Source organism: Orbicella franksi, chromosome 11, assembly GCF_964199315.1.
Source record: "Orbicella franksi chromosome 11, jaOrbFran1.1, whole genome shotgun sequence".
NCBI lineage: Eukaryota > Metazoa > Cnidaria > Anthozoa > Scleractinia > Merulinidae > Orbicella > Orbicella franksi.
In genome coordinates, this window is record NC_138155.1 from 11,264,631 (window position 1) to 11,291,900 (window position 27,270).

At 39.1% G+C, this 27,270-nt stretch overlaps 2 protein-coding genes across 3 annotated transcripts in view; one reads left to right on the forward strand and one right to left on the reverse strand.

The window, feature by feature from the left end:
* Positions 1–7,356: 7,356 nt before the first annotated feature.
* On the reverse strand, positions 7,357–9,923 carry LOC145502966 (uncharacterized). The gene is made up of 3 exons (XM_081482384.1): positions 9,420–9,923; positions 8,585–8,892; positions 7,357–8,036 (listed from the first exon to the last, which is right to left on the reverse strand). Exons 1-3 carry the CDS (start codon positions 9,595–9,597, stop codon positions 7,656–7,658), a joined length of 867 nt encoding a protein of 288 aa, XP_081338510.1. The 5' UTR covers positions 9,598–9,923; the 3' UTR covers positions 7,357–7,655.
* Positions 9,924–16,197: 6,274 nt separating this feature from the next.
* The window catches only part of LOC145460347 (progranulin-like), a 13,647-nt gene continuing 2,574 nt past the window's right edge, over positions 16,198–27,270 (forward strand). Inside the window, exons 1-4 of one of the 2 annotated variants that reach the window (XM_081445129.1) lie at positions 16,198–16,663; positions 20,490–20,594; positions 24,684–24,803; positions 27,060–27,270. The exon at positions 27,060–27,270 is cut by the window's right edge and continues 273 nt beyond it. In XM_081445129.1, coding sequence (XP_081301255.1) covers positions 24,684–24,803; positions 27,060–27,270 — 331 coding nt within the window. In that variant the 5' untranslated portion in view covers positions 16,198–16,663; positions 20,490–20,594. Of the gene's footprint in view, positions 16,664–20,290; positions 20,595–24,683; positions 24,804–27,059 lie in introns of those variants that run through there. The other variant, XM_081445128.1, reaches the window with a different exon arrangement.

Consider the following 27,270-nt stretch of genomic DNA (forward strand, 5'->3'; position numbering starts at 1 on the left):
TCAATAAATATCATTTTAAAGCCAAAAAGCCAATTATTTAAATAAACCATGAGTAACAATGTAATGCAGTATCTGTCACAATGTTGCAGCTATGATATTACTACGAACAGGATGGGTTGCAGAACTGAACCTCCAAGTCAGTTTATTCAATGAACTTGGTGCAGAATTTATAATCCCATCAAGTTGTCTGTAAATACAGAGAAACCAAACAAAGCATTACAATCATAAGTAATGAATTACTAAACTCTTTTACATGTACTGTATGAACAGTGTATGTTCCATTAATATTGGGGATCTCTCAGAAGCTGCATCCATGATAAATTAATTTGTTCCCAGATGCATTTGTTCATAGAACTTTTCACAAATTAATATCTCTGTCATAACAGTGACCTCTGTGTTCTCCAACAATTGGCACACAAGAAAAATACACTCAGTAAGATATTGTTTACAATAAAAATCAATGCCTATAAGCAATCATAAGGACCTTAAATTTATATTACCTCAGAAATATCTCACCAGGCCATGGTTGCTTTGAAAATCTTTGATGTTTTAATACAGGCTCCCCATCTGTAACCTGTTCATATATTGACTGACAGGAACAGGCATGTAATTCCTTTCTTTGATATACAGTGTACTTCATTGTTAGCTGTTTACTGAGTGTTAGTAGTGAATCAAATGCTGGGGGTTCAGGTACTCCAACTTTCACTGTGGCAGGCTCTGCCCTGAGATACAAAGCAAACTTACATAACTGTTATGAACTTCGCCACTTGCTTTCGAGAGCAAATGCAATTTGCTTCAAACAAGCAACTGGAACATTGAGGGTTACAACAATGTGCACAGTCCCAATCACAGGGTCATCCAGGCTGTTTGGTTGTACATATAACTGTACAACTGTATATGAGTTCAGCTTCCAGAAGAAAATCAGAGTTTGTCAGGATAAATACTGGATCATGTTCTTGCTTACTCAATGAATGAATGTGCAGTTCCAGAAGATATTCACACCCAACACCCATTCATGGCAAGTCTTTAGAAATTCCAAATTAAATATCAGGAATCAAGAGCTCTAATAGAGAAAAAACCTCCATGTGGGGTATGAATCTTTTCTTGAAGAAAACAATGTCTGAGAAATCATTAATTACAAAATAATGTTTAAGAAACATCTTACCTTTCAGAGAATTTTGTAATCTACACTGTCTGGCCAGTTCATATACATGTATTTGACAAGTTGACACTGGGCATGTTTGTAAATTTGTGCACTTCAATGTCACATTACTATGTACTAGCACTGGCCAACTAAAAACAAACAGCATAATTTGGTTAATTAATATACACTGTACATTATTAGGTTGAAATATTGGTGTAGATTGTTGCACATCAACAGATACAGAAACTATTTGCACCTGAATCAAAATGAGTGAAAAATCGTGCATGAGACATTTACATGTACATGTAACAGCCCTCCACCTCAGAACCATCACAGATATGATATGATATTTTTAAACTCTCTGAAATTTCAGATTATTCAAGATTAACATATGCACATACATCATCTGGGGGAACCCTAAAACACTGAATTTGGAAACTGAAATCCGGAATCCAGAATCTGGATCCAGAATCCGGAACCAAAAACCAGAATCTGGAATCCAGATATTATGAATGATGATAGAAATAATTCACTTCAGCAATGTCTAATAAATAAATATGAGCAAAAATCATTTTGTTGTTATTTATTTTCTTGGCTTTACTTCAGCCACAGACTGTAATTGCTAAAAAATTATTGACTAGTTCTGAACAACCCTTAGCTATATATCTGGCCCCGTTGTTCAAAATCTGCATAAAGCTATTCATTCAGTACATCACTATCCAGTCAGGGTTACTGATTTTTTGGGTGGATAGAGTTACTCATAGCCTGCGAGCAGGCTCTAGTATCTGTCTCTATAGTCTGAGCAGGCTAAATAGGTGTCTAGTGTTTTTCTGCATTGGCATGTCACCAAGAGCCTTCATGCGGCTTTGCCACTCACAACCCCAGCCCAAACACGAGAGCCTGCTCATAGGCTAAGTTACACATCTTTTGTTCAAGCTGGCCCTGGTGAGAGCCCGGTTCTTGTCTAGATCAAATTGCTCTGAGAAGACTGGTGAGCAGCACATTAACAACAAGCTATTATAGGCTATTGCAGTGAGTTTCTGGCAGTCTTTTAGCATCTTTGAACAGCATGTGGTCTGATCTGTCAGCAAGTGAGAAGCAGACGGAAGTAAGTGTGCAACATTTCTACAAATTGTTTTAATATGATGGCCGCCAAGAATATGAAATGCTGATTTGTCACAGTATCAGTGTGGAAATTGTGTTAATCTGGAATTGGTCTCGTATCTGTTGGAAAAATCAAATTTCATATTTAGACCAGGCGGGTTAGCCCTTGGACTTCGAAATTGGGGGACGTGACTGTCAATGTACAGGGGGCTGCCACTGATGGATATCCTGTTCTCTATGACATTTTCTATCTTGTTCAGTATGTACTAGACATAAAGGATAAATTTATACTTCCGGTAAATTGAAGATCACTTATTAAACAAAATGGCAATTACCAGCAAGCTTATTTTAGACACTCTCGAGGTGCTTGGAATAAAATTAAGACGCACTTTACTGAGATTCTCATAATCATAGCCCTCACTAAAAATAACGGTTGCACAATTTCAACACACGGGGAATTTTTGTTTCAAAAAAGGTTAAGTTTGAGGTCCTTTTTACTTGGCAGCTTACTTTTTACAGTCGAAAAGCTAAGCAAAACAATTTTCGCGTATTTGAAGAACTTATTTTCTTTGATTTGCAGATTCTGGTTTCCAGTTTGTGGATTCCGGTTTTTGGTTCCAGATTCCGGATTCCGGTTTCTGGGTTTTAGGGTTGTCCCATATTTAACATATTGTTTGCTTCAACATTCAGTTTACACACGGCTGTTATCCAGCATAGGCAAACTTATGAGTTTTCCTTCAAAAATATATCGCAACAACTATTGCATCTTTCGTTACCTATTCTTGTGATGAAATGACACAAAATTCAAGAGCAAGAAGTCATAAGCATAAAACTAACTTACATGGTAGTGCTTACAGTTCCTCTTTAACTGTCTGCATATGCTGTCCATAAACTGATGCTGCCTGGACAATGTACTCATTATTTTTCTGATCACACCTTTTAAAACGTCACTGTTATATAGTTTGTCCTGAAAAAGCAATACATGAAATGTTATGCCTTTGGCACTCACCAAATGCCTTTACATGATGTATAATGTACACCATATCAACATTCACAATTCTCTTTACTTTCATTGTAACTCTTTTGCGTCATTTTCCCTCACTTGAAGACAGGACTTCCACATTAGGTTATAATTTGCCTCTGGAATCTCTATGAATTCACAGGGAGTGATAACAATTAAATCATGACTAATTTTAGCAAAGGAGGCGTTCAAATGTCAGATTTTAATGCTAAGTTTACACAGTAACTTTACATTACTCTTCGTACATATATATAACCTCTCAATTATTGCATCTATAGACAGAAGGTGTGCTGGGGGAAGAAATGTTCTAAACTCTCTGAACTTTTCCCCCTTACCTGTAATAGGATGACTATTATGAACTACGGTTTGTAACCAACACCAACATCAGGTTATGTATACACATGTATATTTTGTTGTCGTCTGTAATCATAAAAAAATAAAAATTTAAAATCCTCCATAAAGTTCACACTCAATAACACTGCTACATGTAGCGCTGTTACTGGAAATCAATTTAAGTGAAACTGTTGAAACAGCTCTGCCAAAATTTTTCCTAGCAGTTAAGGCAGGATAACAGAATATACATGTAGCACACTGCAAAGGCTAGAGATACACACATGTTAGTTATCAGTTAGGATTTGGTGAGCTTCTGTGCTGTAGGTATGGTGGAAAATAATAGATTATCAGAAATGAAGGTTCCTGAGACATTTTGACAGCACTGAGAGGAATTAATATATAAATTCACAAGAGAAGGAGAAGTTCTTGCCCTGTCCAGTTCTCTGTAATAAAATATCATTTACATATGAGTCATTTATAATATGTGGTTTGTGTTTAAAGCCGATATAATGCACACTCTGATTCACCAATTCCAGTGCATTATTTACATTTACATGGTATACCTTGGTAAAACCATAAAACATTGCGTGCGACTAAAATAAAAAATATAAAAAATAAAAAGAAATGCCTAATTCATAACAATTTAAAATACTCAACACTAAAACGAATGTAATTCTTTACTTGAAAATTATTCTCCCGTAATGCCCATGGGCCAATTACAGGCATGCTAAAAAGTCCTAACACAAAGTAAAAGGAAATTAAGAAAACTATTGCTTTTTTCCGGAAAATTGTAGCGACTGAAGACAATGATGGAACACTCTGAGAGTGCATTCTATCAACCTGATGAGATAAAATTTAAGGAGAATAGAGAATTCACGAAGTTATATCACAAACAAATTGGTACAGGACAGGAGAAAGGAAACTGTACAGCCAGGAAGAAACTGAAACTTTCTTCGACCAGCAAAAAAGTATGCATGCACAACAAAGAAAACAGTCAGTGACATTCATTTAATAAGTTAGTAAATAAAAAATTAGTGTGAAGAAGAGAGCAAAGAGAGAGAGAGTGGAGATAGGAGAGCGCTCTCTCCAACTAAATTGTGTATATATGTATGTAAATGCTATTCTTATTACTGAGAAATGGTCAGGGCAAGAACTTCTATTACACTGTTCAATTTACCGAGTCAATTAGTACTATCTCACTTTTTTGGAACATTTCCATATTAAGTGTAAATACCGCATTGGGGAATAACCTCTTATTAACAAAATATGGTCCATGTACCCCCAACCAAAAGCAGTGGCACAAATAACATGAAATAGTCAATCAAAATCAAAGCAGAGCTTTATTTGCAGACAGGATTCCCATGCATAATCGTCTACTCGACATTTTGGACTATATAAGTATTTCACCAAACCGAACTAATTGGACAGACAACAAAATAAAACGAGGAAATCTACATTATAAACACAAGATGCATATCACTACATCTGAGCTCGAGTATCAACAGCAAATCCCATTTCAATGAACGGTGACCGAATAAAAGAGAGGATAAAGAAAATTCGTTTAAGCTTGCGGTGTTAAAGTTGAAAAATTATTCACGCTTAAATTTGAATATTACTGAGAGTCTGTATTTTTGCCGACGGCTTAATTTAGCTATGCAGTCATTTTATTGGCAGTAGCTTTACCAGTCTTCAACCAATTTAACCTCGGAATTCACAAAAGCATTTCGCCAAACCGAATAAATTGAACTAACAAAACGAGGAAATCTCCATGCTTTGTAATCACAATATGCAAATATTCACATAGGAACAAAAGTAAATTTAGCAAATCCTGTTCGCTTCGGCTTAAAATGGTTTGTAGACCTTTCTTGGTTCAGTTTTCAACAACAGAAGAACAAATTTTAGCAGTCTACGAAGCGGCAGTGCTAACTAAATCAGAGAAAACTTCAAAACTCGCCCGGCCGTGTTTACAAGTACGATTTTGGTTAAGCTTATTTTTAGATGTGAGGTTATAAGCTTAAATTGACGACGAAAATCGATAGAAAACATAATTTGTTTACAACTTACAGCAACCTCCAAAGCGACCCACGTGTTATTGTTTAGAGACGAGCGAAATTAAAACGATGCAATTTTTAAAATCTCTTACAGCATGGCTTCAAATAAGGAAGACTTTTAATGGATTCCAATTGAAAATAAGCTTATATCGCCGAGGAAACTTGTTAATTTTCATACCAAACGCAACAACAAAAGTCACTTACCGCAAGTTGGCAATTCAGTTCGGCCAGTGTAAATCTTCCAGGCAGAAACTTGCAGCAAAAGTTGTGAAGACTGAACTGAAGTTATATTTTCGATAGATCAACGAATCAACCACTTCTTTCCGCTACGTTTACTGTTTTGCAATTTCTCTAAAACACTCGGGTACGTTTGATTTCTCTGATGTTCATCACCTGACCAAATCAGGTGACTTTTGAATTTTCTTGCACGGCTGCACAGCATCACGTTCGCGCGAATTTTGAACTTGGCCATGGGGAGTTCGGCAGTCTTCTGAATCAATTTGTTGGGTACTTTCGCCTCCTTTCTATAGCCCTCGTTAGCTTTGGTTCACGGCATTGTTCGGTATTATTTCACCTCCTTTCTCTAGCCCTTGACTAGCTATAATTCACGGCATTGTTCGGTACTGTTTCGCCTCCTTCCCCAGCGCTGGCCCGCTCAGTCTTTTTCGCGATCTTCTTCGCTACTTCTTTGCCTGTTAATTCTTGCTTTCTGTCTTTTGCTTCAGCGCAATCCTGTCTTAAAAATATTAAATCAACCTCCGCTATCGTTTTTCTTTAAAAATCCCGCCAAGAAAAATGGCATTCACCCGCTACCAACTGAGGGTGCATGTCTCTGTCAACCTATTAGCTGGAGTATGGCCGCCATCTTGCGCGACTCCGTCGTCGTCGTCGTCGTCGTCGTCGCCGCCGTGCGTACGCGCCCACGAGCAATACCGCTAGGCATGATAACCATGAGAAAATCAATTCATGGGTTTCCTTTTCTTCCCTATATGGGTATGGGGCTCCGCCGGAGCTCCGCTATGAAATAGTATACGCGAAACAACGTCTTGCACAAAGCGGTGTGAGTCATGTCTTCTAAGCAGTTTTGTAGTAGTCTTTTTTCGGCTCTTGTTCTTCTCAAAACGTAGTTCCAAAGGAACTGCAAAAGCGTATCACATTTTTGCTTCGACTATTTATTCGAACATAAACGCTAGTAGCGTGCATGAAAAGAACGAAGCACTTGTTATGAGCTATTTGCATTCAATGAACTATGATAATACCAGCTTGAATGTATACATGCGTCAGTTGTACTGGGTCTAATAATCGGTTGGTAGCTCACGGCTCCCAGTCTGCTAGACTGACTAGACACATTTAACTGGGAATGGTTTCTGGCTGGCAGCTTACGTTACAATAACTGAACCGGACATTCATCGTAAGCTTACTGTAAGCGTCAACTTGAAATGATAGCGTGGTAGCTTGTAGTAATGTACATGTGATGGGCAATTTTCTTCAACATAAAATGTATTTCTCACGTTTAGGTTTTGTATTTGTTGTTGTTGTTGTTTTTGTTTTTTTTTTTTTAATGGTGGGCAATAGCTCGTGTAGGAAGCACAAGGACTAAAAGAAACTTGCTCGATTTTTTTTTTTTTTTTTTTTTTCCGGTGGTTTTTGCTATGCAGGAATTTTTATTTTGGGAAATTGTCTAAACCACCCTCCCCCCCCTCCCCCCCCCCGTTAAAAAAATAAATGCTCGTTCCCTAAAGTGGTGATTATTACAGTGTCATAACGAAAGGGGGAAACTATACGATGCCTCGAACACAACTCGTAGTTACAAGAAGATTCGTATTTTATTTTCACTGAACCCTGATCTGTGTTACATGTTATATCAAATTATTTTTTTTTTTACAATTTATTTCTATTCCAGTTTGTTTCTGTCCTATTTGATGAAAGTGCAATCTTTATTTACAGATGATGATGTGATTATTGGTAACAAAAATTGCAAGCTGTGCGGCTTTTTCTGTTATTAATACGGCTTGTATCTATGGAATACTTGCCTAAGCGGTAATTTTGTCGCCTTAGCAACAGGTCGGTACTCGAACTGGTCCGGGTGAAACATGGGTAACTGGAAAGAACGACAGCGGCTAAACTGTGGTGACTTGAATGCAGAGGAATGGTTGACTGTCGCGGGAGATGTCTGGTATAGCTGGTCTGACCGGTTTGACTGCACTGTTAGGAACTCGCGTCTAGCGTGCCTGACAGGGAACTGCGGTCGCCGTGGTTGCCAAGTGTCCATACGAGGTCTGCTTACAGGCGGCCCAAACTGGCTTGACAGGTTAGTCTGGCGGATGGATGCTGAATGTGCTTCGTCCTTTCTCGACTTTGCGCGGCGATTCTGAAACCAGTACTGAAAAGTAATTTAAAAAATAGACTTAAATGAGTTGTCAGACTGCCATGTTACCCTTAAATATCCTAAAACTGAGTGAAAACGAATAACAACTTCCAACGTACCAGGGTGTCAACAGATCTTAATGCGTTTTTTTTATTATTATTATTATTTTGTCCGCCATTTTGTTGGTCGCTGAAAAAAGTAAAATTTCTGATTGTTTGGTTGTCATAAGATTATTATCTGGTGGAAATATGAAAATATTTCTTTGCTTTTGTTAAAATTTATCTTCCTGACAATTAAAGCAAAGATATGTGAACGGTATAGCAAGACCTCCCTTTTTATGCGAATATCGTTGTCTGTTATGTTGCCGAGACTTCATGCCTGAAATTATATGTTAGCGTCATGTCCGTTTTGGAGGAATGCGATATTATTTTCTTCGCCCTTCTGACAAACTTGAATTGACAAATAATTCTAAAATTACCAACTTTCCACAACTGTACTCCCCCTTTTAAAACCTGAACTGTGCAAAATACGCAAATTTAGTTTAAACAGTGCAACTATCTCACCTTCAAGCTTCTGGGCGGTATCCCGAGTTTCTGCACCAGGTCCTCCTCGTCTTCCCTCGTCAAATATGGCCGCCTCTTGTACGCTCGTTCCAGCTCCCACACCTCAATCGGTGAGAAGGTCGTGCGCGTTCGTTTCTTCCTCGCTGTCTGCTCGGCACGAGGCGATGCTTGATCGGGTTCGCTGTTACAACTGCTGGGGGAGCTTGTGTTGTCATCTGAACAAGGAGATGATTGTGGGCTGATATCACTGTAGCTGTGTTGAGGACTTGGAATCTGTACGCGGAGTTCGGAAGACTGCATGTTTCTCTCTGAAAATAAAATTAAACACAAGTTCAAAACCATGTACAGATAAAGTCGTGTATGTTAGCAATCTTGTTTATATTCCATGCCCGGATCTCGGCAATACCAAAGATATTTACCAGGGATGATTTCAATTGATTTAGGGTTTAGTAATTAGAGGTAACTACCGCTTCGATGTAAATTACTCTAAAAAATTGAAATAACAATAACATGGCAAACTAATCACCCTCTCGATCGCGATGTTGTTAGCTTCTTCCCTGCTCTTGTCGTTTAAATTCTGTGGCTGTCTTTTTAATCATCGGATGAAGGATTAATCGTGTAAACAAGAAGACGAAAAGTATTCGATGAAAACGCAACTTTCAGTGCAAAACGATTTCCTCCGACGAAGGCAACTAATAACGTTTCCAGTGTTTTGGTCATTTTACGCACTAAATGCTATATATTCTATGCTACAGACTCTCAAGTTAACAGCTATGACATGAGCGATATCGCCCGGGGTTCAAGTATCAACGAAGTGTTATAAAGAGAAACTTACCGTTCTTTGGTAAATCTTGTTTTTTCCGATTATCTTCCAGGCCCAGGATCGCGCTGATGGAAAAGGACAGCGACTTGCTGGAGACTGGCACCAAGGGCGTTGAACGCAAAGTATGCGAACGTCTACCAGCCAAAGGTTCCATAATAGAAACGACTGAGCGAAATCTGCTACGCTCCATAAATATAAGTTCCGCGCTGCTAAGTGCAAGAAAAGTAATGAACTACTGTTTCATGAACTGAATGACGGTTGCTTCGTGATAAACCTTATTTATACCTTGTCAGCGGACAAACAAAGGCGGTCCGACAAACACGTTGTTTTCTTGTAACTTTGCCGATAACTGGTGTATAATAGAAGTATTGAAAAAGACGTGCAACGCGGCTACCGTCGATAATTATTGAGAATGAACACATTTGGCATTGTGCCACAAAGGGCGGCACTGTTCAATCGACCGGTCAAGTTGCAGACGCTTTTTTGTTTTTTAAACTTTGTTCAGCGCACCTTTTATAATCTGATGCAACTTAAATGGCGGAACAAACTGTAAGCAATTGTTTTTTTTGTTGTAGTTTGCAATCCGGCAGAGAGAGCGCAGGGAATTTCTGCGGATCGACGGTTTTTTCAAGACATCTGTCGACCATTTACAAGTAGCGACATTTTCAAAGTTTATTTACAGCTAGTAGTTTGTAAAAGCCGTGTGTAATCTATCCCATTTTCCTCACTGTTTAGCGCACCTTTTATAGTCTGATGCAACTTTAATAGTGGAACAAACTGTCAATAAATTGTTTTTGCAGGAGCCCATCACTAGGTGCGTGCAGCTACCATACTCCCATACTCCCATACTACACGGCATGTCCATTTTTAGGCTTTGTTTGCCGCGAAATAGGTCAGTTCCGGTCTACATACATGATCGCGCATCGGGAAGGGAAAAAATTGACTGTAAATCTGTAGTAGATTCAAACTAAAAATAGATCAGTCTGTGAAAACGCCGTGACAAGAATACGGGGTAGCTAGTTGCAAGCTGCTAGTGACGGGCTCCTGATTTTTGTTATTACAATTCGACGGCTTTTAAAGAGCAGAGATAGCGCGCGCTTATGAAATTTCTGCGGCTCATGTTTTTGCAGGTATCCGTCGGCCATTTACAGATAGCGACATTTGCAAACTTTATTTTCTGTTAGAAGCTTGTAAAAGCGTCGCGTAATCTTTCCAATTGTCTTCACCTTTTAAAAGTAGAAATTTCTTTTTCCTTCATCAAGGTTGTTAGGCTGCATACTTGTTTCATCGCCTGAAGCGATGAACCAAAACCAGATCAAGATTTATTGATTGATCAAGGTGGCCTGTCCCGATTGTGCTCGGCAACTTTTGGGAAACTTTTGGCGTTTGGAGCAACTTTTTGTGGTTTTAGAAACCTGGAGCAAGTTTTGCCGGCATGGGTCGCACTGGACCGATTTTTTGTTTGTTTTTTGTTTTGTTTTTTTTTTTTATCGGTCCGAAAGACCCAAAATATCGGCACTGACCAAACTTTTGGGGCTTCGTTTTCCGGTCGCACATGAAGCCAAACGGCAAGGCTATAAATTCTTGTGTAAACGCTGATAAAACGCTTTTGTAAACAATGATGCTTTCCCGTGAAGGCATACTGTCCATCAATTTTCTTAAATAAACACGCAGTTGACGTGTTTAACGAATTTTTGTTTTCTTTGGGCGATTTTGGAAAAATCTGCCCACCCCACCCATACACTACAGCGTCTTTGATCTTTTTGGTCCACTGACAAATTTTTCCAAATTTTGCTCGTAGGGGTCGCATTAGGAAAAGCTCCAATTTCCACCCAATTTTCGGTAAAACAAGCAGAATTCGCTCTAGTGCGACCCATTTCTGAGCAACTTTTAAGCAAAATATAGGTTTAGAGCACATACATGTATCAAGCACGAAAAAGTCAACGATCAAAAAAAACTTCAACTTATTCGAATTTCTTGAATGTTTATCAACTATTTGAAGTTTGGTCACATAACATGTCACTTTAAAACGTTCGGCAAGACGTCAAATGAACCATGCGTTTTGTTCCGTTATATTTAAGAGTATCACTAAATTTCGCCCACTTTTGCGAGCAACTCGTTAAAGCTTAGCTTCAAGCTATTTTTCTTGACCGATGTTAGCAATTATTGAGAACAACAACAACAACAACAACAACAACAAGAAATTAGCCTGCGAACAGGCTCTCGAGGAGGTAGGATAAAAATCGGCGAGCAAAGCAAAAAGGCTTTTATCTAACGTTTATACAAATACATTTAGTTAAAACTCAGCTACATATCTGGTAAGATTACCAGCTTGCATTTATAGGAATTTACAGGAAATTGACGTATTCGCTGAAATATATAGTTATGTTATGAAAATACTAGCCACAGGTATGCTTTTGGTGACGTTAAGCTTTCAAGCCAAAGTTATTCCTCCGAGTTGTCTGTAATGTACTGTTCATCTGAACAAAGTTCCTCGGTCTTGAAACCGCCCCCGAATGAACGAAGATGTCTGTATTCGTTCAGACATTTGGAATGTACTCATGTGGATGTGGGAAATTAGAATGATATCATTAGACTACGAGTAGTCCCTCTTTCGCTTAGTCCGTCGAGCGAGACCGTAAATAAACCGCGAGGAAAAAAATGGCTGCGTGAAATCCTGGGGGCGAGAAGCGCGGGAAAGTTTCTCGCCCCCAAGATTTCGCGCGGCCATTTTTTCCTCGTGGTTTTCTCTCGCGTCACGCGGAATAAGCAAAAGAGACACTACTCATAGTCTATGAAATCATCGACTCTGAAGCTCAGCAAATAGAAGAAACAATTCAACTTGATTTTGTTAAACTGAACTTGATGTTGTCCGCGGACAAATATCCGAGCATATTTCCGCGCCAAATGGAGGCTATTTTTTATTTATAATCCTTCTAATCCCTCAAATATTTTCGCTCGCAAGGTTGGTCTAAACGTCTCACGTGACTAAATATTTCCCAACTAAATCTGTGGAGTATCCGAGTGATATTCTCTATTTTCAAAGCCGCGCGTGTTGCGAAAAATATTTGAAGGATAATAAACACAGCTCCATTTGGCGTGAAAAGATATATTTAACAATTAGACCCGTAGCCCTTGCGGGCTTCGGGTCAATAGCCCATTCGGCTTCGCCTCATGGGCTATTGAACCGTGGCCCTTGAGGGCGAAGGGTCTAATTGTTTTAGTATCACCCAACTAGTCGGACAGAAAAGACAATAATAAAGTTAGCAAATGCAAGTTGAAGAAATATTTTTCTGGGAATAAAACGAGAGAAAGCGTCACGCTCGATTACGCCAATTTCGCTACTCGAGGACTATTACTAATAGACATCAAGTAGCGTAGCCAATTAAAATGCAGGATTTGCATTAGTCCACTAGTTGGGTGATACTAATAAATAATAGCCTCCACTTGGCGTGAAAATATGCTCGGATGTTTGTCCTTGGACATTATCTCACAGTTTTCCTCGAGCTACGCTCTCGGAAAACCGTTCGCTTCTCGGAACAGATCATGTCCGCGGAAAATATCCGAGCATATTTCAGCGCCAACTGCCAGCTATTGTTTATTTAACCAGAGATAGCGAACCAATAAGATTGCTTGAAACACCAAGATCAATGAGTGTGTATATACTTACACAATCTGGATATATATAGTCTATTGTAATTTGGACATAAATGTGGGAACTCGACATATATATAGATATCACTTTTAAACATTTTGATACCGTTTGACAAACGCACGGGAGTTTAAATTTCCTGCAGACGAGGTGTTGGGGGCAAAAGTAAGTTTCAAGGCTCTCAGTGTATCGAAGTGTAAGTTCGCTCGTGAAAGAACTATGAAAGCAGTTTCTTTTGTCACGCACGTTTATTTCAGTTTCAATTCATCTCTTCATCAAAAAAACCAATTGGCAAAAGAAATGAAATCTTCAGAAGAAACACACTCGCACTATAAAAGTACACTCATCAAAACTAAATCAAACTCAAACTTCGGTAAAGAGTCGTTGTGCAGTTTTCATTTACAACCTATAACGTTGTTGTTGATGAAAGCTTTTTGCCAACACTTCTTCTTTTTTTGTCGTTAAAAGTTTTTTGTGAGGATGCCGAGGCTGAGATTTTGCAATATTCTATGACTAGGCTGAGAGGTCACTGGAAAACATCTATTTTACCATTTAAAATAAGCAGTATGAAAACTGCTACTAAAAGCGATCGACGCAGTCCTATCAACCCCCAGCCCTACATAAACAATCAGATATTTCTTAGCCGGTGGTTCTTTGTAGAACCTATTAGCACACTTGTGTATATACCGTATAAGATCACTGTAAGATCATGCAACCACTAAATTGCAAGTCAAGACAGAAGATGCTTTACATCAACTGATTAACTCTCTCGTTCTAACAGGTAATTTCCGAGACGCCTTGTGCCTGTGAGTCAGAAGCGGTCGTGGTGCATAACCTTTCATATGAATATGAGTGTGATTTGCATGAAAATAAACCTCCTGTCGGTGCACTTCTTCATATAAATTATTTCGCACGGAAAATTGTTTTGACCCAGAGGCAAATGCCAACTCGGGCGCCCTCGGAAAACCTATTCGATCGTTACTCTACAACTTTGGTTTTGCTTCGCTATTGTTGCCAGATTCCTATAAATTGTTGAATATTTGTTCCCGTTATTGGTTTATTAGTTATTATAAATTAAATTGTGACTTGTAAACTAATTTAACCCAAAACTGGAGACATGAAACCGACCCCAGGACCCCCCGGGGATTTTGGCTAAAAGTGAAAGAAGTCAGTTAAGACATGGAAGATGGTCGCTGAATGACCGAAACATGTCATTCAAAATCAAATGTAAGTGAAGAATGATCATCGCGGTAAATTTTCCAATTCAAGCAATAGGAAAGAAGAAGCCTGAAAAAAATCAGGGCTTCAACGGGATTCGAACCCGTGACCTCCGCGATACCGGTGCGATGCTCTGCCAACTGAGCTATGAAGCCACACATTGGGGACGAGGTCATTAATTGAGTTCATATCTTCCCGTGAGGAGTGAAATGATGTGAAGTGTATCTGAAATAATTCATATTTGAAATGCGGTTGTAGATGAAAGTGAAGAATGATCATCGCAGTAAATTTTCTAATTTAAGCAATTGGAAAGAAGAAGCCTGAAAAAAATCAGGGCTTCAACAGGATTCGAACCCGTGACCTCCGCGATACCGGTGCGATGCTCTACCAACTGAGTTAGGAAGCTATGAGTTATTTCATATACACTTCACATCATTTTACTCCTCACGGGAAGATATGAAATCAATTAATTGACCTCGCTCCCAATGTGTGGCTTCATAGCTCAGTTGCCAGAGCATCGCACCGGTATCGCGGAGGTCACGGGTTCGAATCCCGTTGAAGCCCTGATTTTTTTCAGGCTTCTTCTTTCCAATTGCTTAAATTGGAAAATTTACTGCGATGATCATTCTTTACTTTCATCTACAACCGCAGTTCAAATATGAATTATTTCATAAAAACTTCACATAAAATCAAATGCGTCGTCTTCGTGTTTCAAAATCTATAGTTAGTCTTTTTTTATCCAGAACTTTTTATCAGGCGACTTTTTTTTACGTGATGAGCGATTGTGCAATAATTACCTGGAAGGGGGGCTGCGGTGGAGGGAGGGGCGCTGGGAAATGGGTGAAATATGCCCCAAGATTAAGTCATACCCCCCTCTCATTAAGCTAAAATCAATTTCACCCCCCTCCTCCCCACCAATTCACATAATGATACCTTTAAGGATAACACCCCCCTCCCCTTGAATAAAGTCTCCGTCCATTGAATCCCTCATACCTAGTTTACTTGTTGGAGTTCTTCTTCCGGTACAAACATCATTTCAAATGACTCTTCGACGTATGTCGAAGAGTCATTTGAAGAGTCATCAGAATCACTGGACTCTGAGCTTGTGTCGTCTTCGCATGAATTGGGAGATTCTTCGTCTTCTACATCATCTCTGGTACTAAGGTTCCCGCGTGCGTGGGTGAATCAATCAACTCAGCCTTGCCTCCACTTATCTAAGACCTTTTTGCTCTAGTTACATTTTCAGCTGCTTGTTGGTAAGCGCTTTTACATCTTTGTCGATTGTCTTTCTCTCACTCTGTTTTTGGCTTTTCCATCGAGGAACTCAAGGTGCTGTACATAACTTTTACATGCAGTCTCGTCCACGTTGTACCGGGAACATACCTCTTGCAAAGACCTTTCTTCAGAAGAGGGCGATTTTCCCTCGTTGCCGAACAATCTCTTTATCTGGACACTTGGGAGAAACTTGTTGATCTGGTCTCCAGTAAACGTTGCCGTAGTAAATGGTAAATATTTGCCAGGCAAAGTAGCATCTAGGGTTGGAACTGGAGAACGTTGGATAGGAACATCGCACGTTGGAGTGCAGGAAAACTTGAGGTACTCTAGGAAGTACAGCCCCTGACGAACATGGTCTTCTTTTAATTTCTGAAGCTTTTCAAACAAGGCATTCCCACACATATTAAATTTTACATCCAACCAACCCTCTCTCTTTTTGTCATTTTCTGCTATGCCCCCCTCTAATTTTCCAACCCCTCCCCCACCCCCCCCCCCCGCTCCCTCCAGATAATCATTGCAAAGTCCCTTACGAGATTTTACTGCACAGTACAGGATACAGGATGCAGTATGGTATTTTTTTTTTTCTAGAAGTAGTTCATTCAGACCTTTATTCTGGCGAAGTTTAAAAATTTCCATTTTTTTTTTTTTTTTTTTTTTCATTTTTCACACCTTTCGGCGAAACGATTGCTCTCAAATAATGAGACAAAACAGACAACAATAAGGAGACCCAAATAAATCGCAAGTGTAATTTTGCAAAACCTTGGACCACGATTAGTCTAAACACTTCACAACAATTCACATGATCTTAAATCTTTGATCGGCGGTGAAGCATTCAAAGTAAACCATAATATATCAGCTGATAAAGCAGCCGTGCGTATGACATGCACGCGTCATGTGCGAGTATTAACTTGTGTTTACAATTCTCGTGAGTTCAAACCTGGGATAAATATTGCGTTTCAAAAGTATGTATAGGTCTTTTAGCGGATTGTGGGCGTCCTATGGTTACAGGCGGTCAAGAGTTTTCTTAGAGGTGCAAAATTGACTTTTTCCCCTGCTTCCAAGAATTTCATTCTTCATCTACTGCCACCAAATCTAGCGGAAGCCTCAGACGGTAAGCCACTCTTCTCGGTTTGTTCTTTTTTTTTTTTGACTTTTTCATCTCAGAACTTACATCTGCGGAGAGTTTTGCACGCTAATAATGTTGCTTTGTTAAAGAATCCTGATTATAGGTATCTGTTTTGAACAAGTGTCTAAAACCGATGAATCCAAGCAAATTGTTAACTCGAGGGGAACTCAAGGGGAAATCAACTATTTTAGCTCTTTAATTTAGGTTACCGGTGTTTCAGCCGATTGAAGGATTATTTATGTACTGACTAAAAAGATAGAGCAGCATAGCTCATTGTAATGGGTGTATACTTCTTTGTGTGATATGAGACATGCCGCTTCCTCTCTCTCAGATTCCTTACTCCTACACTCTCGCCCCCACCCCCCCCCCCCCAAAAAAAGAAAAGCCGATTGTTCAGTTAATAGCGTCGCGCACAGTTTCTAAAGATGATCCCCCACATGACAGACAAGAATTATAGTCCCGTAGAAGGTTTTGTATGAGCGCGTTGTCTCCTAGACCAGAAAATCAGGCAAAAAAGAAGGACATATTGGTGGTCTAGGTTTTTGATTAGCTTAAGGTATCAGCAAGGGGAAAATTTGCCATTTTGCATAGTTTTACTTTTTTAAGCGGTTGGATAAATCTTAAAGTAATCTTTAAGATAATAAAAACTCCACGAAAAAATCTTATATCTGCCGGTGGTTATTGCGCGAGAAAGATTGTTTTGCATATTAATTACTTAATTGAGAGTTGACAAGTTCTGTCAAATGAATTAATTATCGAGGCAAGAAGCCACATGCCATCAAGATCATGCTGAGTTGACACGCGATTCGCGCGCCATAATCAGTGCCGGATGTCTTCGAAGAAGACAGAGCGATCTTGCCCGTTTTCATCGGCTAAAGGAAGGCCAAAGAAGGCGAAAAACACTTTCAACAAAGAGTGGGCCGCTAAGTTAGCGGAAAGCGGCAAAGGGTTCGTTTTACAATCAAGAAAAATTGCTGAATGAACTCGACAACGATCGCGATCACAAAGCCAGCGAGCAGGCCGAAATGAGCGCAAGCCGCGCTAAAATACTGTTGCAAGAAACTGTCGAAGCAGAGGAGATTGACGAAGAGAAGTGGACGAGATTGAAAGGCAGATTGATTGTACAAAATTAGAATCAGCAGTGCAACATTTTTTTTTTCTTACCCAGCTATTGTCATTTCTTCCAGTATCTTTGCCTTTGCATCAACATCAGTCGATGTAGTCCCGTTTACGACGTCCTCTCCAGCTTTTCCCTTTGAGCGCTTGCATTTTCTCGGGGACCTTCTGCGGGCCTTCGGCATGTTAACAGTGACATGGTCATAATTTTGAAGATTAGTCAACCGATACGTAAAATTTCGAACGCTAATATAGTAAATCAAAAGATAATTTCACGTTTACTAAATTTGGAATTCTGACTTCACACATGAAAAAGCGGTTTATTCAATGGTGAATAATTTGTACCTGTTCCATGTTAACTGTCACAGTCCTATTGTTATACATAAAGTTGACTCCCCTGCGGTGTCTCCCTTGGTGTGATAATCTCATAACACTTGGATGCCGCCGAATTTTATTTTTTCTCTGTTTCTCGAAAGTAAAAAATAGGCGAGTTGCACGTGCATTTCGAGTTCCAGGTCGGCAGCCCCTGGACCAAATTGGCTGAAATTCGGAGAGAATGTTGTCAGAACGATCGCCGACAAAACCGTGTCTGCGAATTCTGATTACTCTTTTCATTAAAAAGTTATGCCTTTTTTTCTCGGGCAGTCCTATTTTTTTCCCTTTTCTAACTTTATCCTCTTGTAAAATAATGACAAACGCATGTGCCAAAAATCTGAGACACGGTTTTTGAGGTCAATGTGTGAAGAAACGGACGCCATGTTAATCGTTTTCTCCGACTTATATTGAGCGGGCGTATACCTTGATTTATGGGTTCGTGAAGCTTTGTAAATATATTCACATTTTCGAAACACGGTAAATTTCTACCGTTTTAAACAGGTCGGGCCATAATCTGTAGTTATTAAGCTTGCAGTAAATATACGGTTTATATGGGCTTTTGTTAAAGCCACGAACGCTAGAGTGGACCGCGCCCAGATGGTCAAATGGGTTATACTGATACCTTAAATAATGTTAGAAAGCAAACACCGCTGCTGTGAGTAGTGTAAAACAGATTCAAGGTCTCCAGAAAAGAGCCTAAATGTTACAAATTGCACGAGGATCTTCAAACACCGCGGTGACTAGCCGGACAGATCCCAAAACCTTCATGAATTGGAAGTCGAGAACTGTTAGCGAGCGGTTGCGACTAGCCGATCAGAATACTTCATAGGTAAACGTGTTACGAAGAAACTTATCTGCTGTTTATACTGGTCTTGAAGAGAAGACTTAGTAGCTGACTTATTGCCAGAAATTCCCAACCTTGACAACCCGAGCCGTCCGCTCAAACGAATATGATATGAGGAGGACATAAGTATTATGCCTACTATCCCTGAGACAATTCCAAATTCACAGGAGAATTAGGTATACTGTGCAATTTGGAGGATCTAAACTTTAACAGAGCTATATTCATCCGACCACATAAACAAATCTTTGACAGTGAGTAGACCTCAACTGCTTATATTTCATAAATATGGTTGGCACGATAAATATAACATAAATAGCGCGGGCTAAGACTGTTCTTTATTTGCGAAGACAGAGCGGGCCATCCCCCCCCCCCTTCCCCCTCCTGCAGTTCCATCACGGCAAGGCAACGAATCGGATCTACGGTGTTGACTCGAGATACTAAGTTTTGGAGGTCAAAACAAACAACAAAATTCCGCTGTGCGCGTGATACGCTCGCAAGATGTCGACAGCTTCTGCGGTTTCCTGTTGTCCTAAGGTCAATCCTATGATCAATTTTGCATGCAGATCAACAACAACTCCATAAGTATAAATACGCAAACATATAGATTCTACGTTTACAAATTGTATCCGTACTCGACCGTTCAAAACTTGAGGATTTGTATTTTTTTTTCCCGAAAAATAGCCGCTGAAAGTTTGAATTTTAGGCAACCTGAGCAGAACACAAGACAGATATTGATCGAAAATAGTTTTTTTTTTTTTATTTTTTTATTTTTTTTAAATCCAGAATAGTAACGATTGTTCGCCAAAAACCCGGCCTATTGTCTTTTCCACGAGGACATTTTTTGGGGGGGATTTTTCACCTCTAAATGCGTGACAAGGAATGGCGTGTTTGACCTTTGTGCCACGTTTGTCTGGCGCCCTAAAATAGCCCAAAAATTATATTTCACCCATTTGGAGAAGAAACCCTGTTCATTCTCTGGTTTAACTTTATGTAAGTCCATGTCATGTACCAAGGTTTTATTTCACCTTCTCAATTCTTTCATTCTTTGTCCGCAGTAATAAGTTAAATTTTGAAGAAAAACAAAAATCGTCCAAATGTAGGCTTTTGTACATTATGCTAGCATTTTTTCGATCATTTTAGTGAGGCACATAAAGCATTTTTAAAGCATTATTCAAGCATTTTAGTGGCATTTTCCCAGATTTTTTTTTTCCCACAAAAAATAGAAATGATTTTTTTTTACGGGAAAATGAAGACTTAACTTGAAATTCACAATGATCGACATGAACAAGGCTTAGAAGATTACATTGAAACATCACTGAGTACTACTTTTTAGGGATAGACTACTACTTAGCCTCTTCACTAAGGTATCACTGATTGGGGACAAAGGATTAACAGGACAAAAGATCATTTAGAGGATTATCCTTTGGTATATTAAAACTATTAAAAAGTCTTTTTTTTTCCCCTTTTCATCTGCAGAATTTACCTCTGCTGACAGTTTTGCACAGTAATAGCGTTGTTGGGTTGCTTTGTTGGAGAAGAGGACGTTAGTAACTATATCGTTATATGATATCCTGATGATAGGTATGTGGTTTAAACAAGTATCTTAAGTCGATGAATTGAAGCAAATTGTTAACTTAAGAGTGCATCAATAACTATTGTTTCAGCCAATTTACTGACTGAAAGATAGAGTCGCATAGCCCATTTCAACAGCTGCAATCTCCGACAAAAGTCTTGCCACACCTTCCCACTTTTGTAATGTCTGTCAAGAAAATTTATCAGTTCGCCCCCTTCCCCCAATTCAATGCTGTTTATCGTGATGAAGTCGTCATTGCCCGCTTACAACATTGTCGGGGTGGGGAAGGGGGGTCCCTATTCTAATGATGTCATTAGGTATTGTCCCCAAAATACCTTGCTAACGCATTTTCGTGCTATCTGATCCAGGTGTGCCAAGGACTTTTGTCCTTGGCACACCTGGTACACCTGTCCTTGTTAATAATTTTAGATTTTAGTTTCTAGGTATATATTTTATGGCAGGTCCACACCAGCCCTCTGGGGTGCCAGACGCAGACCTGCCTCATCAAAAATATATGTATGTATGTATGTATGTATGTATGTATGTATGTATGTATGTATGTATGTATGTATGTATGTATGTATGTATGTATGTATGTATGTATGTATGTATGTATGTGTGTGTGTATGTATGTATGTATGTGGATTGAGGATACTTCCACGGGTAATATGAGACATTCCGCTTTCTCTCTCTCTAAGATTCTCTCTCCCCTCCCCCTCCCCCCCCCACACCAACACCAAAGCTGATTGTACATTAATTGCCATAGATATTGCAAAGTGTTTTTAACTGTCCAAAATAGATAAGCGAAACTTAAAAAATTAACTAAGCACACATAGCGCTCAATTATACCCTTTATTATATTGTGCTTAAGTCAGGATTAATTGGTCAAGTGATCTTCAAAACAATTCACATTGATCGTGAATTTTGGACCGGCGCTCCAACAGTGATATTGAGGAAAATAATATGACTTCGAGTTATTTTTCGACGCAAGTACTTTGAATTAAATAATAATAACAATAATAATAATAATAATAATAATAATAATAATAATAATAATAAAATTTCGAGCGTTTGCTGTAGCTAGCAAAAAACAAAAGACTCCACGGTTTAGTCCTTTTTTAATGTAGTCCACTTAGGTGCTCCATTGACTAGGGGAGCGGTTTGTCCATCATCTGTAATATATCACCTGGGGAAATTCAGCTGTACGCGTGATACGCACGCGTGATGATCGAGTATTAGCTTGCTCCTAAGCTCAATCCTGTGATCAAATTTTCTTGCCAAAACCGGGTATAATTTCTTGGCGGGTTTATGCTAAAAGCAAGTTAATGATGAGACTATTCAAAAATAGACAGGACACCATAAGATAGTGAATGGAAAAAAAAAAAAAGAAAAAAAGAAAAAAAAGAAAAAAAAAAGAAAAAGAAACGCATGTCAGTTGATTGTCAGTGTCACGAGTTTAATAGCAAGGATTCATGAAACCACGTTTAAGGACGTGGAAATTTTACTTGCTAGACCAGTTTACATTGGAAACAAGTCACCTTACCTCACCCGATTGAGTCCCTCGCATAGTCATATGGCTTTAGCATATGGTTGTTTTTATTTTGATTTCTGAATTTTTTGGTAAAAATTTTTTCGTTTTATTTTTGGATTCGTTCGAAATTTCTGAGCAACATCTGATACTTTCAAGAATTTTGAAAGGGTTTCTCAGAAGGTTTTTGTTCGGCTTTCAGGCGTTCATTACCGCTCTTGTGAACTTTACATGTAGCATTTATTTACTTGATGTGTGTGAAAATCATCATGATCTCAAACACTGCAGGCGAGCAATACGCAAACTGTACGTCAATACACCGGCCCAACTGTGTGCCATAAAAAAATGCTCGTATGTGTGCTTGAAATGCTTATAAATTACAGGAAATCTCATTCGATCCTTGTACTGAGGCAAATGTGCTTGAAAGCAGACCAGGAGATTGGATTCATAACTTTTCGTACGATATCCCGGCGACGAGCATGAGCGAGTCACCGCACTTTGTTTGGTTTCTTGTGAATTGAAAATGCGGGTGAGCTCCTCATCCCCTCTTCTTTAAATAGTTTTTTGCCTATTGCCAAGAGCTAACTCGACATTTGAGTTATCGAATATTGGATGGAGGCTTGGAAGTCAAAACAAAAACACCATGAAGCGCCACGCCGATTCCTAAATTAATCGGTAACTCAACTATAATTGCACGATGAAAGAAAAAAAAATGATATTCTTCTGGAATTCGTTGCCTAGCAAATTTTTCCTTGATGTTAGTTTACTCAATCTCAACAACGTGAATGACCACTAAGTGTCTCTTGCAATGTAGAGCGGTCTGGCAGCTCTATTTCCCGTTCCTTTGTGCATTTTAATAACAATAGTTAGTCTTTTTGAAACGACAGTAGAACTCAATTCCTAAGTTTACTTCGTTCAAATTGTTTCGCTGCATTGATCCAACTTCGCACTCACTGCACTCAATCGATGTAAATCAACCGAACAATTAATATTTATCGGTTATTATACCGAAGAACTTGTAATGCAGTGAACCTCAATCAATTTTAGAGACTTCATTTGAACCTTCACATAAGGGAAGCGAAGTACTAACACGAATGTACCGATTAACTAAAGGGCGGATTACACAGGTATCCCAAGCTCCTTGGGAGCCGTGAACATGCGTAACAGGGTAAATATAGGAGTTTGTATGAGAATGTAACGGTCGTATGTAAAAAGTTCGAAATATGGACTCATCCGTGTGTTACTTTTGTTTCCGTGCCGTTTTGGGGCCGTTTTAACGCGATTCCAGCGAGTTTCAGTTTCATCGTTTTCTCCTCTACATACATTGTACCACTTGTGACGTCATCAATTTATATGTCACCAGATATTCTTGATAAGCAGATAGTAGAGCTAGGATAGATCTATCCATACAACAGGCGGTTTTGGATATCGACGACATTCTGACGTAGCTAATTGAAATACGTTATCAGTTTTGGCGCAAAAATGGTGGTAAAATGGCCCATTATACCTATAATTGATCAAGGTCCCATTTCTAGGCTTTGCCCATAATTAACACCCAACTTTTTACGCCAGTCAGAAAGAATATGCAACGCAAAAAGTAGCGAGAGTAAAAGGGTCGCGAAAAGGGAAAGGGAAGGGGCAAGAAAAAAAAATTGAGAACGGGTAATCACACAAAAAAAAGAAATCCAAATTTTGGCTTATGCTCATGCACCGAATTGACACAATTCTGCACCTAATGTTCGGGAAATCTATCTTTTTTGGTAAAAAAAAAAAAAAAAAAAAATGCTTTTTTAGCGAAACTTAGGCCCAGTTAGCGTCATGACAGCCAAGAAAACTGATTAAACAGTTAAAAACAATATTTTGTTTGGTGAAAATTTGGCAGTCAAAGGGTTAAAGAAATTGGTTTGGGTTTTGAGAAGTTATTTTGGTTTTTGAAATTAACTTGTGTTCTGTTAAATTGTTTTGTATTTTATTTTTGGAAGCTGATTGGTGTTTTGGTAAATGTTTTTTTTTTGTTTGTTTGTTTGTGATACGCCCCGCAACTCTCGTTTCGATTTTTTCACCTTCCATGTACTGTATTTTGTTAGTTTTCACGATATTGTTCCTAGGCCTGTTAGTATTCCATTAGTCCTGTGCCAATTCAATCTCCCAAGGGTCTGTTCTGGTTTTTTACACAGTCTCGTTGGTAACAAAGGTAGCCCAAGCTCGGTATGTGAGCGTTATAATACCGAAATACAGTGCAACAGTTCAACCCTAATTTTGAATTGTACGGAGCGTAGTTAATAATTAGTCATGACCTTACTTTTAAGATATTGCATGGAAAATACTTTTGTCGAGGTATTTTACATCCAGTCTCTTACAACGAAGGTCATGATTCATTATAAACTACGTTCCGTATAATATAAAATTATGGTTAAACTCTCGCACTGTATGTCGATATTATGACGCTCACATACTGAGCCTGAGCTACTTGTGATAGTAGCCGGCCACAGTATCAATGCCTCAGTTTGGACAGGAAATGTCAGTTGATTGTGATTAATAACGCTCATAAGTTATCTTGAATTTGTAGATGAAGCGCTACGTTCTTCATTTGGCCCTCACGTTGCTATGCATTTACCTGACCTTGTCCTGTGCTGAAGAAACCAAAGAGAGGACAATCTCAGTCCCGCACCTAGAGTCACAACCTAATGTATGTATGTGTACCATTAAAGTGCCACTGAAACGAAATTTTCGTACTCTCTTTTTTTAGCCCAATTTATAGTTTCAAACGTGCTTAAAATAATGGTGAACTTTATTTCTATCAAATCCTAACGGAAAGTGCTCTTTTTAGCTGCTGAAATCGACTTTTTGGAGCAAAACTGTGTCCGGGCTCTGGAACCGAGTTTAAGGACCTTGTGACGTCACTGGTTGTATTCACGCAAGAAGCGCTTAAGATTCTCTCTTGTTTTCACTTGATTTATTTAAGTTTATTCTTCATATTGTCGATACCTACTAGTTTCCTACCTTGTAATTTCAGTCCAGCCTTGACAGGAAATACACATCATAAACGTTGGAGGGCGCCAAAGAATGTAGATTCACCAAAATGAATGCTACAGATTAGAACAGCTCAGTATACTTTTCGAACATCTTGAGTACTCGATTGGAGATTTCGAAGACGAGTGTGGCAACTTTTGTATCACGTCCTGAAGCCTAAACACGATATTTCGTCGTCTGTTTTCAGCCTGGTTCTGAAATTTGGATTCTCACGTTTATCTAAAGTCTATTAACAAGGTTCGAATATATCCTCGGCAACTTTGCTGCATTAAAAGCCGTAAGCGCATCAGCCATCCGCACAATCATGAAGTTTTTAACGGTCCACAATCTTTGAGTCGAGTACTTCTTTGCACACAGAGAGCATCTTTTTATGATACTAATAAGTGAGAGTTCTTGTGGTAGACAAAATGTATCTTTGAAAATTGTGATCCGCAGCAGGGTTTGCTTTATCGCCGCATACGTATCAGTGTAAACAAAGCGGGAATTTCGCTTCTCTTTTACACGTATCTCCCAATTGTAATATTTCACGGCCGATGGATAACTTGGAGTTCTTTAGCACATACTTATGTCTATGATCTTCATTTAATAGTATTCAAGTTCAGAGCAATTCGTTAAACGTCACTAGTTTATTATTTAGTCGAAGGTTTATTAAACAGAATTTGAACTAATTTGCATATATGACCTTTCGCCGCCGACATTGTCACGCTTTCTCTCGTTTCCTGAAAACATATAATTGTAGGGTCATGGCAGCTAAGTTTGCCTTTATAGTTTAAATTCGCTCCCTCATATAAAAGAAGAGGGTTTCTTAAATTGTTGCTGTTGCGATAACTTGTAGGATGTAGCAGATACAACTAGACTAAAGGTCACTGTGGCACAATCTCGTCCGCGGTGAAACTCACAAAGCGTCCGGTTTCCTCGAAGCGAAGCGACTCGAAAACTCGAAACGTTGTTGCTACGATTCGTGCAGCAGCACTCCGGATAATATTTTCAAAAGCCGCTTTCTCTTGTTTTCATGTCTTTTAACTTTATGAGTGTAGATATTGTTTAATTGAGTGCTGGCCATTTCACTAAGAGTCCCGATCATTTTGCGATCTAAGAACTCCCACTCGTTTGCTTGCTTACATAAAATATCCAATTAAATAGACTGAAAAGCCCCAGGATCGACTCTCCACCTCTTCATGTCTAAGGCTACTGTTATTATCTGCTTTACAGCCCTGAGATGTCCTTAAGATGTTTTTTGGGGGGCTTCGAACAGTATTCTCTTCTCCCATAATCACTCTAAATTTTCAGCGCGGCATGAGAGCAATACAACCAGTGACGTCACTAGGCTGTTTTGGCCGCGCCAAGATGGCCGCCAATTTTGGGCTTAACCAGCCAATTTCGAACGGCTGAAAAAGCAGTTTTCGCTTACCGTATGCGAAAAAAAAGTCTGCAGTGTTTCCAAGTAAGGTTGAAACTTTATTACTAAGCAAAAATCTCACATACGAAAATTTCGTTTCAGTGGCACTTTAAATCAAAATCACTTCTCAGCTTCTCGTAATAAGAAATTATCGATATAATTTTTGATTACATCTGTTTCATTTAGTGTCTCGCATGATTCCGTATTCAGTCTCTCACGATTTCACGGCTCTTTAATTCACGGTTTCGTCTATTGACGCTTCAAAGTGCACCCAAAAGTACCTGCTGCGCAAATCCGGTGTTCCATTTTATATGGTCACCATTTTCGCTAACAAGTTGGTTAAAATAGGTCACTGGAGATATTTGGAGATGAAAAATTGGCGCGATAATTGTGAATTGTTTTAAGACAGAGTATATTACAAGATCTTGAAATTTGTCAAGTGTAAAATCTATTACAATGCAGGTATGTTAAATTGAGATGTAACAGGCAACCATACCTTAATCTATGTTACAGAATCAATGCCCAGATGGCACACAATGTCCAAACCAAAGGTGTTGCCCAAGAAGGCGTGGGGGATACGGTTGTTGTCCATGGGGAAGAATCGCTAATTGCTGCCCCGATCGTATAACTTGTTGCCCTCGGGGATGGTTATGCCTAGTCACAGAACGCGAATGCGTGCAACAGACGTATTCATCTGTATTGCGAGTGCAGGCTGCTGTGCTAG